This window comes from Herpailurus yagouaroundi, unplaced genomic scaffold (genome assembly GCF_014898765.1).
Source record: "Herpailurus yagouaroundi ecotype Mexico unplaced genomic scaffold, PumYag 188, whole genome shotgun sequence".
Lineage (NCBI taxonomy): Eukaryota > Metazoa > Chordata > Mammalia > Carnivora > Felidae > Herpailurus > Herpailurus yagouaroundi.
Window position 1 is genome coordinate 21,582,615 of NW_024412419.1, and position 17,591 is coordinate 21,600,205.

A 17,591-nucleotide genomic window follows, 5' to 3' on the forward strand; every position below is an offset into this window, starting at 1 on the left:
CACACTCAGGGACCAGCACGGGGCTGTACCAGGATGAGACCTCAGCTCAAGGGGAGGCAAGGGGCCCCTCTACTCACCACAGGATTTCATTCCTGGTCAGGAAGGTCAGGGCCTACAACAGACCACAGAGAGATGACCTGCCCACTCCGTCCGGCCCTACCCCGGCCCCCTGCGGAATGGGGAGCTTCAGGGACTGGGAAGGAGAAGCCCATTTTCTCATCCCGTAGCTGGTGAAATGGAGGCACCCCAGCCCTCTGCAGGGGACACCCCCAGTGGTGGCAGAGGAGAAAATGGCGCCCTTCTCTCCTCCCCAGGCTCTGACAGCGTGGAGAGAGGATTGAAGCCACAACTAAAACCCTGGGCTCTGAAGCAGGAGACAAATGGGGGAGGGAGCCTCAGAGTACGGGCCAGGGCTCACATGGATGCAGGTTCAATGGCCACCACATCCTTGCCTGGGAAACTCTCCACCTGCTTCGGGAAGCTCCCCGCTCTTCCCAGAATCTCCTGGCTGATCTACCCACCTGGTATTCTTCCAGGTCCTCCCAGTGCATCTGGTGCCTCAAACATTGCCCCATGCCAACCCCCCCTTCTCTGTGCTGCAGTAGGACCACAGCCCCAAGGGCCCAGCAGGTAATGTGACCAGGTGGTCCGGTTGCCATGGTGACCTACATTCCACCTTCTGCCCATTCTACTCGATTGAGCCTCTGAGTGGGCAAAGAAACAGATTCTCTGGGTTCCCAAGACTAATAGGCATCACCCGCCTGACACCCAAATGACAACCAGAAGGCAACCCACTGGCGGGGTTGAGAGTCATCCTGTTGGCTCAGGAGTCACACCGGCTGGGTTCAAACCCCAGCTCTGCTACATGCTGACAAGACATGTGACCGTGGGCTAGGTACTCAGCCCCTCTGGATCTTACTTTCCTCAACAGTAAAATGAAGGTGATAATTGTGGGATTCTTGTGAGGATTATTTGAGTTAATGCAGGTAACAATGTTGGCACATTATAGGTGCGCGATAATCTTAGTTAGCTATTAGAACCACATCCCAAGTACGGTGCCAAGTGTGGGGACATAGTGATGAATAAGCATAGACCCCGACCTCAAGAAATGACTGAAAGAGTACAGAAAAGGGCATTCCCCGCCATCAGCCAGGGTCCCTTCAGGAATAGAAGGCGCGCTCAAATCAGAATAACTTGAAGAGGAAATTAAAAATAGAACTACCCAGGGGTGCCTGGGTGGCTCAGGCGGTTGAGCGTCCGGCTTCAGCTCGGGTCATGATCTCACAGTTCGTGAGTTCAAGCCCCGCATCGGGCTGTGTTGTCAGCACAGATTCTCCTGCTTCAGACTCTGTGTCTCCCTCTCTCTGCCCCTTCCCCGCTCATGCTCTGTCTCTATCTCTCAAAAATGAATAGACGTTAAATTAAAAAAAATTTTTTTTAAATAGGATTACCCCATGACCCAGCAATAACCCTCCTAGGAATTTGCCCAAAGGGTACAGGAGTGCTGATTCGCAGGGGCACATGTACTCCAATGTTTATAACAGCACTTTCAACAGTAGCCAAATTATGGAAAGAGTCCAAATGTCCATCAACCGATGAATGGATAAAGATGTGGTTTATATACACAATGGAATACTACTTGGCAATGAGAAAGAATGAAATCCTGCCATTTGCAGCAACGTGGATGGAACTGGAGGGTATTATGCTAAGTGAAATAAATCAGTCAGAGAAAGACAGATACCATATGTTTTCACTCATCTATGGAACTTGAGAAACTTAACAGAAGACCATGGGGGAGGGGAAGGGGAAAAAATAGTTTCAAACAGAGAGGGAGGCAAACCATAAGAGACTCTTAAATACAGAGAAGAAACTGAGGGTGGATGGGGGTGGGGAGAAGGGAAATCGGGTGATGCGCATTGAGGAGGGCACTTGTTGGGATGAGCACTGGGTGTCGTATGTAAAGCGATGAATCATGGGAATCTATCCCCAAAGCCAAGAGCACACTGTGCACGCTGTTGTCAGCTAGCTTGACAACAAACGATGTTTAAAAAAAGGAGAACTTGAAGCGGGTCTGACAAAGGGACTCACCACAAAGGCAAGGTCCGGGTGTAGGGAAACCACCCAGGGTAGCGCAGATTCCTGGGCTAGTAACCACAGAGCTGTTATCCGCCCTGACCCATGCACACAGAATAAAGAGCCCGACATCACTCTCTCTTCTTCCTCTACTCTCCTGTGAGGATGAGGAACAGGTAGAGAGTGAATCTGGAAAGGTGGAGAAGTCCAGCACAGGCCATCAATGCTAAGGCCAGGAGGGTCCTCCCAAAGCCCTGTTCCCTGCCCTGCCTCTGGGAGGGTCTTCACGTCCGCCCTCACTGTGCCAGTGTCGGTCTCCTGGTTCAAGCCCATGTCTTTCCACACGCTCTCCTAGGTAAACATCCCAGGGGCTTTCTGATGGAGCTAATTTATATCTCTGGAAATACAGCTGCTCATTTTTCTTCATCTGTCCTCCTCTGAGACGGAGCCTGGTGGAAGAAATCCAGGAGCCTCCGGTCCTTGATTTACTTGGGGACACAGGTGGAGTAGCCACAGTGTGCCAAGTACGCGGCTTGACCCTGGGAGAGATGAGTGAATGATTTCAGCCCTCAAGAAACAGATACTTGGCGCGCACACACACACACACACCCCCCAAGGGAGATTGAGTGGATTCCACCAGAGAGGTAATAGTGCAGAATTATGGGTATTTAGAAGTGGAAACCACGCGGGGCAGGAAGTCTTCGTGGAGGTGGTAACATTTCTGTGGTTGTTACGTCATGGTCGAGAACCTAAGCCGGCTGCGTCACCTCGGGCAAATCACCAAACTATATTCTAAACTCATCTGTATAATGGGAACAATAAATCCCCACTTCGGAGGATTATTGAAAGAATACAACGAAATTGTAAATTTACTGAGTGCTCAGTAAAGAGGTGAATTATAGCATTACTTTTAAAAGTTGGGCCTGGGGAAAAGGGGTAGGATATCTTAGCAGGCGGTGTCAGTACTTACATCCCATCTTCTGGAAAGTCCTTTGAGCTGCTGCTCCCTTTGAACAGCTTCTCCGCCTGGTGGGTCTGTGAGGCTGGCAGGGGACGGAATGGGTCCTTTTACTCTGGGGAAGGCGGACACAGGGGCGGCTCAGTGATGCCATGGAGTCACTCAGCTGGCCAATGGGCAAGTGAGGATCCGAAGCCTGCTTTGCGGCTGTGGCCTGGGGGGTTCCCACAGCGCGGCCTGGGAGGCTGGGGGTGGGGGGAGGCGCTGTGGGATCACACTCAGAAAGGCCGCTTCGTTCTCAAGCCTTGCGCAGTCCCCCCCCCCCCCCCGTCACAGCAAGGTGCAGGTAGCAGTGTGGCACTGTCCGGGGTGTCCTTGAATGCCCGGTTGACACACGCTAAGAGGAGAAAAACAAACTAGAGAATAACTTTGCAGCTTAGATGAGCTAGTCATTCGGCAACTATCTATTGAGCTAGGGAGTGGAAATAGGGAATAAGACAGCCCCTGCCTGCTCAGAGCCAGACACACATGGGAAAAACGATGTCCCTTAGATAGTGATGAGCACCGTCAAAGAAGGAAAAGCAAGGATGGGGAGGGGTAGGCTTAGAGAGGCCCTCCGCCCCCCGGGGAGGCACCCTTTGAGCAGAGGCCTGAGTGACAAGGAGAGGTGAGCCAGCAGGGAGCAGTTTTTCCAGGCCTAGGAGACAAGGGCATCCAGATAGCAGTACATAACACTTTGGTTTTTGTTCTGTTTGTTTATATGGCACATTCCAGTTTGAAAATGAAGCAGGTTTGCCATGTGTAACTGTGATATAAAGTTTCCTTTGTAGACATATTTAATTAAAAGAAAGAGGAGCCCATTCAAAGAGAAATACCAAATAGATAATCACGCAGGTGGTAAAAGAACATGGCAGAAATCACAAAGGTCTTCTTGTCCGTCTCTCTCACGCACACAAACGCACACATGCACGCACACACAGAAGTAACTAATGTCTGGAAACTCTCCCACCCTCCTCTTTCCTTTCCTTTTCATCCCCCACGTTGCCCCTAAAACCCTGCTCACCCCCCACCCCCCAGGCAGGCTCTGTGATTTCTTTCTAGAGAGCGTTTTCATGGTTCCTACACAGAACACTAGAAGCAATAATATCACCTTACATTTGCATATCCCTTTGTCATTCCAAAATGCTTTTCTATGTACCATCTCATTTGCCCAAGAAATAAAAGCCTATGCTAAAAAAAAAAAAAAAAGAAAGAAAGAAAAGAAAAGAAAAGAAAGGAAAAAAAATGCCCCAAATGGATTCCACCTTCAATACACTAACCAACCAACTTCCCCACCCACCTCCAGCCTGTTAAATCTCTCAGACTCTTCTCCAACAGGGGTTTTGAAAAGGGTGTAACTGAACAGAGAGCAGGCCCAGGCCTGCCCCGGCAGTTCCAACTCCTTCTTCTCCAAGGTCTGCCCCTGCGTGAACCCTCTGCGTGGGGTGGAATGCATTCTTTGCAAGGTTTCTGTTACCTTGCGGTGAACTCCACAGACTATCAAAGCGGCAACCCCTGGCCTGACCTTGATTTAGAGGTCTCTTAAAATCCAAAAGGGGCCAAAGAGGAATCTGTATCCAGAATATACAAAGAACTCTTACAACTCAACAATAAAAAGACATATAGCCAAGTAAAAAATGGACAAAGGATTTGAATAGATGTTTCCCCAAAGAAGATACATGAATGGCCAATGAGTGCATGAGAAGATGCTAACGTCATTAGCCATCAGGGAGATGCAGACTAAAAACCACAGCAAGACACCATAGCTCGCCCGCTAGGATGGCCAAAACCAACAGACAGTAGGTGTTGCGGAGGATGTGGACAAATTGGAACCTTCCCATGCTGCTGGTGGGAATGTTAAATGGTGCAGCCACTTCGGAAAAGAGTTCGACACGTCCTCAAAATGTTAAGCAGGTTACCATATGACCCAGCGGTTCCACTTCTGGCTATGTACCCGAGAGAAATAAAAACATTTGTCCACATAAAAACTTGTACATGAACGTTTATAGCATTCTTCATGATAGCCAAAAAGTGGAGACAGCCCAAATGCTCACCAACTGATGAATGCATAAATAAAATACGACATATCCATACAACGGAGCATTAACTGGCAATAAAAATAAATGAAGTAATGATACACAGTGCACCATGGATAAAGCTTAAAAACATTATATTAAATGAGGAAAGCTCATTTACATGAAATGTCTACAAACAGACAAATCCATAGATACAGAAAGTAGATTAGTAATTTCCAGGATCTGGGGGGGAGGGAATACGGGGGACGGGGGTGGTTTACTGCTAATGAGTATGGGGTTTCTTTTGGGGTGATGAAAATATTCTAAAATTGGATAGGGGTGATGTTTCTACAACTCTCTGAATACAGTGAAAAATATTGAGTTGTTCACTTTAACACTAAACCGTGTGGTATGGCAATTATAGCTTAATAGAGCAGTTATTAAAAATAATTTCAAGGAGTGTTTATGTCCTAACTTAGCAACTGGCACACAGTAAGCCACCATATATATCATTAGAGGAGCATGTAAATGGGATTATATTTTGAAATAGTTTCAGATCTATTTCCTCAGCCTGTGAGTCTTGGAGCCCAGGGGGTCCCACCCACTGTGGGAGGCGAGGGTAGATCTTGCTAGAGCAAGTCACTGCCCAGCTTTGAACATCAACTACATTTCTGTTTGAGTTCCCAGCGACCAAGGAGACTGGAAAGCCACCCTTTGTCTGGAGAAAGGATTTTCTAAATTCCTTTGTTGTGGCAAGAGGCAGGCCTAGGCGGTGTAGATCCTGGACTCTGTAGGGGCATCCCCAGCAGGCATAGAGGAAAAGGATGAAAGGTTTGCCCTCCTGGTCTTGGGGACAAAGACGATGAAGAAGATAGCAAGGACATCACACCATCATGAGCTCACTACCCAAGGACGAGGGTGCAGGGGTGCCAAGAATCTCAGGCGCTTGAGTCATGCTTCCCTGAGCTCACCGATTGTGGAGGGTGGAGGAGGGGGCCTGACACCTCTAGAAGTCCGCCCCATCCAGCGGGGTGCAGAACAAAGGTGCCTTAGTGGCCAGGGAGGCAAGACCAAGGCAGGACCCTGCCTTCCCTGGCCATTGTGGGGACCCGGAAGCTCTCACATGCCCCAGGGAGAGGATTGGAGAGGCAGAGCGCTCCGGCAAAGGCCTGCCCAGGGTGAAGAGTCCACTAAGGCACCTTCCCAGGAAGAAATGGGACACTGCAACTCCCATAATGCATGTCAGCACATTACCCAGAAGGTCAGGTGTGACCATCGTGCCTCATGGGACTCCAGCAAAAGTATATAGAACAAGTATGGATCCAAGGATGTCTCCCCATGGCCAGGGGAGTGTCCTCAGGTGGCCAGATACTGACATGGGGTAGAGAAGTGGGTGCAAAATCTGAAATTTTGAACATTTGCATAGAGGGGACTGGCTCATCCAAAGAGATATTTAAACCAGTTCTTTAGTTTTCTATTTACATTGCCCTGGGGGAGTAGGATTGTTCCGAGTGGGGCTAGAAACAGAGAATAAATCTTTGAATAGATGGAAGATTTTTATTTTTAAAAAAATTGTTAATGTTTATTTAAACATTAGAGACAGAGAAGGAGGGACAGAGTGGGCGTGGGGGGAGGGGCAGAGAGAGAGACACACACACAGAATCCGAAGCAGGTTTCAGGCTCCGAGCTGTCAGCACAGCGTCCGACACGGGGCCCGAACCCACGAACTGTGACATCATGACCTGAAGTCGGACGCCTAACCTAACTGACTGAGCCACCCAGGTGCCCCAGAGAGTAAGGTTTTTTTTGTTTTTTAATGTTTATTTATTTATTTGGCCGGGGGGGGGGGGGGGAGAGGAAGGGGCAGAGAGAGGGAGAATAAATGGAAGATTTAAATGGGAAATAAATCATTCAACTTGGAAGACACCAAAATATTATTAATGGCAAGTTCAGGAAGTGGAAGCTTGGGGGAATTTGAGGAGTTCTAGAGAACAAACTCTCTTTCCTTTGTGTGTGTGCGCGTGCACACACACACACACACACACACACACACACACACGGGAAAGACTCAGCCAGGAAGAGAGCGCTGGAGTATGAGTAGCTGGAGGGATCAGGGAAGCAAGGGAGAGCTCTGGCCTAGGAAGGGCCGATCCAGCCGGCCCCAGTGACCGTCCCCAGATGAGCTAGGCTGGAGCCTGCACACTGACAGCAGCAGGGAGGAGGAGGGGGCCAGGCACACCCCATACCTCCCACTGCCCTCAAGCAAGCTGGCTACTCTCCGCACCACACATCACCTTCTTTGCCTGGGCTGGTTCCACCCGGGCCCAACTCAAGCCTCTGGGCCTGCCTTCTGGGGAGAGGGTGGAAAAGAGCCTATGTCTGGGGGAGACTGAGCCTCCCCCAGGCAGTGGTAGGAAGCAGATAGAGATATCTAAGGGCAAGGCAGCTCTGATCCTGGAATTAGCACAGACTTCATGGGTTAAAGACCCCATCAGCCACAAGACTTCCCCCACTTCAGACACCAGCCACAAGCTTTATCCCCTCAAATTTGGTAATTCACTAGAACAACTCGCAGCACTTGGGAAAGCACCGTACCGGTGACCACGGTTTTATTATAAAGGGCACAAATCAGGACGAGCCAATGAAGAGACCCCTCTTAGTGTGAGTCTGAAAGAGTCTCAAATGTGAAGCTTCTGCATTCGTGGGACGCGCCATCATCCTGGATCACGAATGCGTGTAACACAAATTAGGAAGAGCTGACCTGAGCCCCAGTCCAGAGTGTTTCTTGATGTAAACATTATTGATGGAATCAGTGGTCATGTGACTGAACTTAATCCTCAGCCCCTCTACCCTTCCCAGAGGTCAGGCTGACGTCACCTGTCTCGAAACCCCAACCCTCTAATCGCACGGTTGGTCCTTCTGTCCTGAGTCATCTGATTAGCATGAACACAGTCATGGTCTGAGTGGCCCACAGAGAATAATGAAGACACTCCTATCATTTGGGAAATTCCCCAAATGTAGAGGTTACCTTCCAGGAGTCAGGGACATAAGCCACCCAAATTCTTTATTATACAACACCAGGAAATCTGGGGTGCGGATGGGGTGTATGGTCAGAGAAACAAAGGCCCTTTCCTCTCCTGGAGGAGGATGAAATTTATTTGGGGGTCGAACAGATTCCCTCAGAGGAAGAACGTGGGCAGATAATATCTTAAACTTTAAATCCTTGCGTTTTTTTATCCACCTTCCCATAAAAGACATTTTTTTTCCCTTTAGTCTCCCATTCGCATTGCCTGGGGACCAAGTAGAATTTTTATAGCGGAGGAAAAAAGCTAGAAGCAGCCACTGTTCCTTTTTTTTATTAACAAATCAGACTTCTGAGGACCCAAAGGGAAGGCTGAGGGAAGCTGGGTCCAGAGTTTATTACAGAAGGACAGAGAAGGAGCATCACAGCATCAGGGAGGAGGAGCAAGCATCTCCCAGCTGGGAGCACCGCCACTGCCAGGCCTGGGGAGCCCCAAGCCTGCAGGCAGACCCTTTGTTAACCTTTGGGGGAGTACCCCCTCCTGCCCAAGGGAGGAGCGTCGTGAGCGACCCACTTCCTCACAGTGAGACAGGGCTCTCCATCACAGAGCCAGCCGGCCGGTGCTCAAGGATAGCCCAGGAGGACCACGGCTTGTTCTCCAAGGCTCTGCCGGAGCCCCATCTGAATTGCCCGGGTGGACAGACACCCCCCCACCCCCATTTTGATGGCCCTGTACACTAAGAACTACACAGAAAAGAGGGTGGGGGCATCGGCACTCCCAGGGCAGAGGACCGGTGGGGACAGCGGAGGAAAGTCCAGGACCATTGTTGCAAGGGCCCAGATGGTGGTGCCCCTGCCCCGTTGCGACCTGCGTCAAACATTCTGGTGCCCCAGGTCCCACCTTGACTTTGGGCGCTGTTGCGGGGACAGGTCTCCGTGAGCTTGGCCTGCCTCCAACTGCCCTCAAGGATTCTTGAACTTTCTGCCCTGCGATGTCTCTACCAAGAAGTCTCCTCAGTCTGTGGGTGAGCACAGCCCAGAAGTTCAGCTGACACTCCCGAGGGCAAACGTCCACACGGCTGGAGAAAGGCTCCCGTGCCTGTAATTCTGGGTGACAGCTCTGGGATGGGCTCTGTGGCTTCTTAGGAGGTCCTGGTGAGATCATGGCCCTTCAAGACAGAAGCCATGATCTGGACATACTAACCTAGCTGGGCTTTTTCCTCTACTTCTGCCTCTCCCCAGCCTCTCACTCCTGCTTCTTGGGGCTGGCCTCAAAAACACCCCCTACACAAAAGTCCTGCTTTCTGTCCTGCTTCCTGCTTTCTTGTGAACCCTCGCTGGGGCGCCCATGGTATTATCAGGAGCCGGGGGCGAGGGATACGCTACCCTGCTATTGTGCTACTTTGCTTTCTGACTGGAGTAGTTCTGAATTTTGAGTTCTAAATCGCCATTGACAAGCCTTAAAGATCGTCGGACTCCTTCATTTTACAGATGCGTGGGCTCAGGGCCCGGGAGGAAACCTGCCTGTGATCCCAGGGGAGAGAGGAGGGTTCTGGAACCCCACTCCTCCCTGGTGTCCTCCCTCCCAACAAGCCTCTAAGAGTTGCTTGCCAGAGGTCACTGAGTTGATTCAATGAAATCCTATCTGTGGAAATGCCCTGTGAAGCGTTATACAAATGTTATTTGTCATGATTTGTGCCAGACCTGGGACTGGAACCCAGATCTGCTGGCTCCCCAGCCAGTGCGCTAAGTCCGACAATAAGAAGACTTCATTAGACTGTTTAGAATTCCTCATTTTTATAGCCACACTCTGACACTCGCTAGCTAGAAACCCCATATCCCAGCCGCCCTCTCTCTGCCCTATACCCCCTGTGTTGGTTTTTCTGCTGGGGAGCTAGGGGTGGGAGGTGGCTGGCTGTCCTTGTTGGTCTTTTACTCACTCCAAAAATTATTTATGAATCTTCTAGGATGTTCCAGACACCTTGCTAGAGCTGGGGATAGAGTGCTGACCAAGACAAACAGCCTCCGGCCTCAAGATTAGAGCCCAGGAGGGGAAAAGCATCTTCGATAATCACCTGATTCACTGTTTATTCTGATGTGCTGAGTTCTATGAACTCAGAGTGCAGGATACAGTGACAGCGAGCTCGTATGGGCACCTAACCAACTCTGGGGGTAGGGAAGCTCCTATGAGGAGGGGACGTTAAGCTGAAACCTGAAGGATGAACTTCTCCTAGCAGGAGAAGAACATGCATGAAGGCCCGCGGGGCCGAGAGGGACTCAAGATGCTGGCAAAACCAAGAAGGCCCTCAGGACGGGCCATGCCAAGGGCAACAGTCAGTTAAGCTGAGCCCGGGAGGGAGCTGGGGGTAGAACGCAGGGCCACGCAGGGCGGTGGCTCCTGGAGGGTTTATCTTCAAAGCTCTCTTAAAAGCAATGGGAAACTGAGAACAAACTGAGGGTTGATGGGGGTGGGAGGGAGGGGAGGGTGGGTGAAGGGTACTGAGGAGGGCACCTTTTGGGATGAGCACTGGGTGTTGTATGGAAACCAATCTGACAATAAACTTCATATATTGAAAAAAAATAAATAAATAAATTTCATGAGATCAGTAAAAAAAAAAAAAAAAAAAAGCAATGGGACGTCATTGAACAATATGATGCAGAGAAATGACATAATCAGATTTTTGCTTTCAAGAGATCACTCTGCTGTCGGGTGGCTGGGGAACATGCTGGAAGGAGACCAGCGTGGCTTTGGGGAAGAATGTGAGGAGACTACTGAATGTCCCAGGGGAAAGGAACAGTCCTGGGACAGGGCTGTGGTGGGGAAGGGAGGACTGGATGATGTCATGTGACATTTTAACGTGGAGTCAGCAACGTGGGCCACTGATGTGGGAAGAGAAGCGGCGGCAATTGTCAATGTGACCTTTGGGTCTCAGACAAAGGCAGCAGGCAGATAGAGGAGAGGCCTCTTCCTGAGCTGGGAGCCTGGGACAGGGACAGATTAAGGGGGAAGAACAAGATTTGGGACATGTTGAGTGTCTTTACAACAGCCACGTGGCAAAGACAAGTGATAGATACGTAGGGCTGAGAGTTCAGAACAGAGCTCTGGGCTGGAGACAGCATGCGAACATTTCCAGGCATAGTTGATATTTAAAGCTGTGGCTGAGATCAGCCAGGGATCAGAGTGGTGATGGAAACACCCTGCCCTCAGGGAGCTTACATTCTAAGGAAGTAGATAGAAAAATCCACTTCCTGTAATGTCAGAGTAACCCATTGAAGGCCAGTGCTCCTGCTAGAAATGATCTGGACAAAATCCAAAAGCCACCTGTTTGCAGGTAGCCAGGACTTGAGAGGTCAGCACCCCAGAGAGAAGGGGAGCTCACGGAGGTGACACTCAGTGCCACCCTCCTCCTTCCAGCACCACTGATTAGTGATTTGCACGGAGCCAAGAGGCTAAGAACCAAGCAGAGAGTGATAGATAAGAGCCTGAGAACTTTAGCTGGAGGTTTCGGCAATCTCAAGGGGCAGGGAAACCAATTTGGAGTTCCAGATGCTCAGGCAAGCCAAGTCATCTGGGAGAAGAGAAGCTGTCAATGCCAGGCCCTTTTCCCCCGAAGGCATTTGCAGATTCATAAGCAGCAGGGGCCGGGTTAGTAAAGGGCTGAACCCAAAGCACCGCTGAGAAACTGGGAAGCCAAGCCGAGTTCTTGGCAGTCAGATGGGACAGGGGGAATAAACGGGGAATCAGAGCCCCACTGAAGAGGAAGGGCCCCAGAAAACAACCCAGCCTCCCAGGGAGAACCCCAGAGGGTGAGGCACCAGGAGGAAGGGCGAGCTGGGAACAGGGCAGACCTCTCAAAGTCCAACAGGCAGCTTCAGACCAGCTCAACCCAGACTGGACCAGGATGGCCTTCCGATGCCTGAACTGCCTTTCAGAGAGCCAAAATAAATCCTCTGATGAAAAATAACATCAGTCAGAGCCAACAAAGCATCTCCATCCCAGAAGCAGATCCACAAGTGATCCAGGTATTGGCGTCATCTGACCCAGACTTTCAGACAACTGGGGTTCATACGGTCAAGGAAGTAAGTGACAAGATCGACAATTTCACCAGGGAACTGGAATCTCTATGCGAAAGCGTCAAATGGGAATTAAAGTGGAAGGGGCAGAGGTTGGAAATTAACATCCTTGAAGAAGGGCTAACGTCTCCCATCAGCCGGGAGGAAGGGCACCCGCGGGGCCCCATGGGTTTCGGCTTGTGAGAAGGATGGAGAACAGGGCGGGGCTGGTAAGGCCAGCATTCTAGGGAGGAAATTCAGGGCAGGCCAGTTGGAACCACGTTATGTTGGAATTTGAATGTTGGAGGAAGAAATACGATTCCTGTTCTGCAGAATGAACAGTAGTTACATTTGCGTCTCTGTTTGGCTTTAGTGCGCTGCAGGGTCCGTTTAGAAAAAGCAAAAAAAGAAAAACGACATCGTTTACATTTTACAAAAATTACTCTTCTTTTCAAGCGTCAGGAAATACAATATCTGCACCAGTACTTAAAGCATTTTTAATTTCTTCCCCATCCTGAAAGAGTCTTATCTTTGGGGCTATTTTTATAAAACTACATAATAAGCCTGTAATATAGTTTCTGACTGCAACATTGAACTTTTACACAAATTTTGGTATTGAGCAAGACTGTTTTCAGCCAGTTTATTTTGTCCTTCCTTCGCTGACCTTGTAAACTACTTAATTGCGAAATGTGGTTTGTCTCAGAGTGCCTCTTAACATCGTATTCTTTAAAATAGAGATTTTTCCATTGCATGGGAGACCGACAGCCGCATCTTTCGCACACGCGCACACAAAGCAGGGTTCCTCATTCCACTTACTTAGAGACATATGGTTTTTATCAGCACTTCTCTCTTCTTGGCAGAAACCATGCTAAGGATTTAAATTTTATTTAGCAAATAGCCCACCCCTCTCACACCAAGCCCCTATTTGCTGTTCTCTGTCTTCTCCTATCCCCGGTGACCCTCCCTCCTTCTCCATTCCCAAAGATGCCCCCAATCTCCTGCCGGGCAAAGCCAAACGATTGAGTCGCCCTGCCTGCCAGACCCAGCCAGTAGAACCCTGCAGCAGGAAATCAGCCCAGAGGCCTCTGGGAGTTGAAGCAGACCAAGCTGAGTGTGAACCATCTCTTGGAAGAGACGGTTCCTGAAATTAGATCAGCTGGCCAGCTGGGAGCCATTCCTCACTGCTGTAGACAACAGGCAGCTAATAAAGACAGTTCAGGGACTGGAGACCACTGACATTTGGAGTGTCCTGCCCCGCACCGATCCAGTGGGGAAGCCAAGTGCCACCCCCTTCCCACCTTCCGTTGCCACCAGTTCTTACCCTTCCTGGTGCCCCTGTGAGGGAGACAAGAGGGTCCCACCTCAGTCTCTAAGGTAAGCTGGCAGCAAAGTTCAGTGAGCCCTCAATCCCCCTGACCATCCTTCCTCTGGAGCCTGGCTGAGCCTCCCTGATGTATAAATGGCCGGAAGGAAGTGAGTGCTAGCGGGCATGGCCCTAAACAAAGTGCTGAGAGACCCAGGCATCCGGAACTTTCACCACTGCCATATTTATTACAACAACCAACCATTTCTGCCTCAAACATATCCTGAATCCATGCATGTTTCTCCAACTCCACTGCCTCACCCTGGTCACCTCTCTTGTCTGGGCCACTGCACCAGCCGCACCTTGAGTGACTCTCCCTCCCCCACTACCCGCCCCCCCAGCCGCACTGGCCTCCCTTCGGTCCCTCAGAAATCTCCGGCATCCTCATCCTCCAAGGTCAGGCACCAGCACAGCCTCAATCTCTGCCCCCAGCTCAGGGCTACACAGCCGCTGCCCACACAGGTGAGCACGGTGGCCCGCAAAGTAATGAGCTCCAACCCGGAGGTAAGATGGCCACCTCCCCCCCTGCCCCCCCACCCAGGACTGGGCTCTAGGCCTCTGGACCTCATCTAGTCCAACCTCTTGTTTTGCAGCTGAGGAGACAGAGACCCATATAGGGGCAGGGGTGTCCAACAGCTGAAATGAGTTTATAGAAGAACCAGCCCAGAAGCCTTGGGTCTTCCTTCACTCTCAGGGTAGTGTCCTTTTGTCCACCCCAGGCTGCCAGGTCACGGACCCGCAGGGGCAGTGGGAGTAGACAGGAGTCAGGTCTGCAGTTTGTGCAACATTTGGGAGACCAAATTCCAGTCTGACTGCTTCCCTCCGGGGCCTGGCTGCAATGGAGCTCCGATTTAGACAGATGAACATTTCTTGATGCTTGCCATCGGCTGGGTGCTCCAGCAAGTACTGGGGATTTGCCAGGGCTCACCATTCTTTGACCATGTAGGGCTCTAGGGGCCCTGGGTTTGAATCACACACTGTGAGACCCTCAGCCACATAGAGACAGAGTGGTCCCAGGTAAGCCGAAGCTGCAGAACTCCTAAGATCTCACTGCTGGAGGGTGAAGAGAACCTTCTTACGGCTCAGGGTACCCCTGGGCAGCAAGAACTGGGGAAATAGGAGTTTGGGCTGTTTCCAGAGGCTCTTGGATGGGGGAGGTAGGATGGGGCTAAGGAGGTGCTGACAAGGGAGGGGTGGTGCCTGATGCAGAGGTGGGGGAAGGATATATAGGACTAGGCAGGTGGGGCCGACAGAAGCGTCCCTGAGCTCTAGTAGGAAAGACAATGCTGCAATTTTAACAACAAAACTGTTCTGGCCACTTCTGCCTTCCAAGGGAATGGCGTACTTCATATCAAGGGATGATGGATCTTCACATGCCTGTAGAGATGGGTAGGCGAAGGAGTTAAGATGAATAATTTGATTGTGTTAAAGGAAAAAGTAATTTCACAGCTGGTCCTTAATGTTTTCTGGGCAGACAGAGATTGGCCCAGAGGCAGTCTGGGGCAGTGGGTGGGAAAGAGCTGTTCTGGAGGAGAAACTTGCTGTGGAGGTGGGGAGACGAGACAGAGAGAGAGAGAATGAGAGAGAGAGAATGAGAGAGAGAGAGAGAGAGAGAGAGAGAGAGAGAGACCTGGAACAGGTGAATGCTGGGTCTCAAGAGGATGACCTGGCTAGCTGGGGATGGGGCGGGCTGGCCAAGAGAGTATCTGACATCCAACTTTAAGGTGTTTTCTGAGCTAAGACGCAGCACAGATCTCCCAGATTTGTGTAGGGAAAATGTGTTACATATGCTCTGTGCTAGGGCTACTGTGGAGAAATCAAGGAAAAGGATCTCGGTTTTGCATTTGTCTTGACACAAGGCGGAGAGAACAAAACAGCCTCAGAAAGGGAGGGGTGTGGGGGGGAAAGAGGAGGGAGAGAAGGATGGAAAGAAGGAAGGGAATTCAATAGAAACAGTAAGAGGAGATTGGGAACAAATCCCCAGAAGCCCAGGGGGGGCGGGGGGGAAACCTGGGTTTTGCTCTATGGTGGGTTGAGGGTTTGATCCATTTTCTCTTGGTTTTTAAAAGGCAACGTGACTCCATATGGCCAAGGACTTGGGAACACCCAAAATGGTAGACTTTGGGATTTTACTCTTGTGTGTAACTTACTATGTGATCATAGTAGAAGAGAAAAGCAGGATGCAGTGAGGTTCAGAGCAGTCTATAAGGGGCACTTGAGAAGATTCATCACCTGGGAGTCTAAGCCCAGGACTGTTCTGTTGAAGTCAGGTCCTTAGCCCACCTTAACCAGAAGGATTACAGACCCTTGGAGGATAAAAAAGGAAGTGGACTCACTATTCCCTTCTACACACACATACACACACACACACACACACACACACACTCAGATTATGATAAGGTCTGGCCCTAGAGTCTCCCTGCCCCCTTCCTCTTGCTGTTTCTTAAAGCCACTTTTAAATTATTGATTGGCTCATTAATAGCCAGTTAAGATGACTGAATGGTTTCATCTATATTTTAGGGCAGGCTGGGATATTGTTGGCCATAAACGAGGACCCATTTTTTTCCACTTTTCTTCCCACTTAGAATCTGAAGTTGCTCAAGGTGCTGGCCTCTGGGAACTCCCCATGGTACGGCCAAGGTGCTTCATTCTTTATAGAAATGTAGGTACCTCAAGTCATATATTGCTGCGACCGAGAGCCCCCTCAAAAGGCCTCCCAGCACCTAACCCACAGGTATCAACCTTATATCTTGATTTCTTCAGAGAAGAGTTAATCATGTACTTTATTGTAAATATAACCCTTACAGAGAAGGTACCCCAGGGACACTAGTGTGGATATCTCCATCCAGAGGACCATGACCACAGTGGAAAGGATCCAGGAACCATCTCAAATTGTCAAAAGAATTGGGAATATTGAATCTAGGGAAGAACAAATCAGGAGCACATACAACTGTTAGTGAGAACTTTTACTTCTAAGCGAGAGAAATACAACAGATTAGATTAAGCAGGAAAAAAATTATTGGCTTCTGTAAAAGAAAGGACTGGCTGGGATCCAGTAGCTCAACAATGTCCTTGGGGTTTCCTCTGTCTCTCTCTCATCCTCTCTCTCTCTCTCTTCCAAGTGCCCATTTCTACTTGGCATTACCCACGGCTGGATCCTGTACTTCAAACTACAGCCTGAGGGCTCTGTCTCACACCATCTCTCAATTATTTGCACTCCACATGGCAGGAAGCCTCTTGGCCACCAGGAGACCTAGATGCATATTCTATCAGTTTAGAGACCCCACTAGAAACAGATGGTCTCTTGAACAGCTGTCAGAAAAGTCCTAGGCCTGATTCGCGAACCCAAAGTTGAATCACAGACTCCTCCCTGTGGCCAGGAGGTCAGTTGCTCCTGTTCGCCTGGCCTGGGTCACAGGCACATTCCCTGTTCTTGAGAAGATTAAACTCAGCTCTACTCACATCATACGGAATAAGTACACCACAGGAAAGAGAGGGATAAAAGAGTGCTGGCCACACAAAGGCAGAAGAGGCCCCCATCTTGCTTGGTATCTTGCAATAGCTCCCCAGAGCCTACAAGGTAAAGTGCAGTTCCTTGGAAAGGTTTATAAAGCCCTCTATGCTCTGGCCCTGGCTTCCTGCTCAGATCAGTGCCTACCACTCTCTGCCTTGTTCTCTTCCCAGGCATCACGACACCCAGATCCAGACAGGCCTTGGTTCCTCACCCAAAGCATGGGCCAGGATCTCTCCCAATTCTTTACACCACAGCCAAAGACAAGTTAACAATGCCACCTGAAATCATAGGCAGAAGTGGGGAGGGAAGTACATACTAGAAAGTATACTATAACCGTTCTTAGAAGTGGCTCTGCTGAGCCCACAGCCCCAAGCTAACTTCAAAGTCCTTTGCAAGTCCGCTATGTGGACTAACTGCCTCTATGTGGCCAGTGATATCCCAATAATTCCCCTTCCTTGGAGTCCAGATCTAAGTAATGCCCTCACCCCAGCACCTGGAAATAGTTTTTTCCCTCTCACTCGCATCTAAGATCTGCCTTCCAAGTCTTCCTTTCC

General features: G+C 50.0%; 1 protein-coding gene across 4 annotated transcripts in view; it reads right to left on the reverse strand.

The window, feature by feature from the left end:
* CIB4 (calcium and integrin binding family member 4) overlaps positions 1–17,591 on the reverse strand; it is a 100,567-nt gene that overhangs the window by 50,586 nt on the left and 32,390 nt on the right. For 2 of the 4 annotated variants that reach the window (XM_040496264.1, XM_040496263.1), the window contains exons 1-2: positions 522–718; positions 78–112 (exon numbers count right to left, since the gene is read on the reverse strand). The exons of 1 other annotated variant lie outside the window; for it this stretch is intronic. In XM_040496264.1, the coding sequence (XP_040352198.1) occupies positions 78–112; positions 522–659 (173 nt within the window). In that variant the 5' untranslated portion in view covers positions 660–718. Of the gene's footprint in view, positions 1–77; positions 113–521; positions 723–17,591 lie in introns of those variants that run through there. One more of the 4 variants, XM_040496261.1, reaches the window with a different exon arrangement.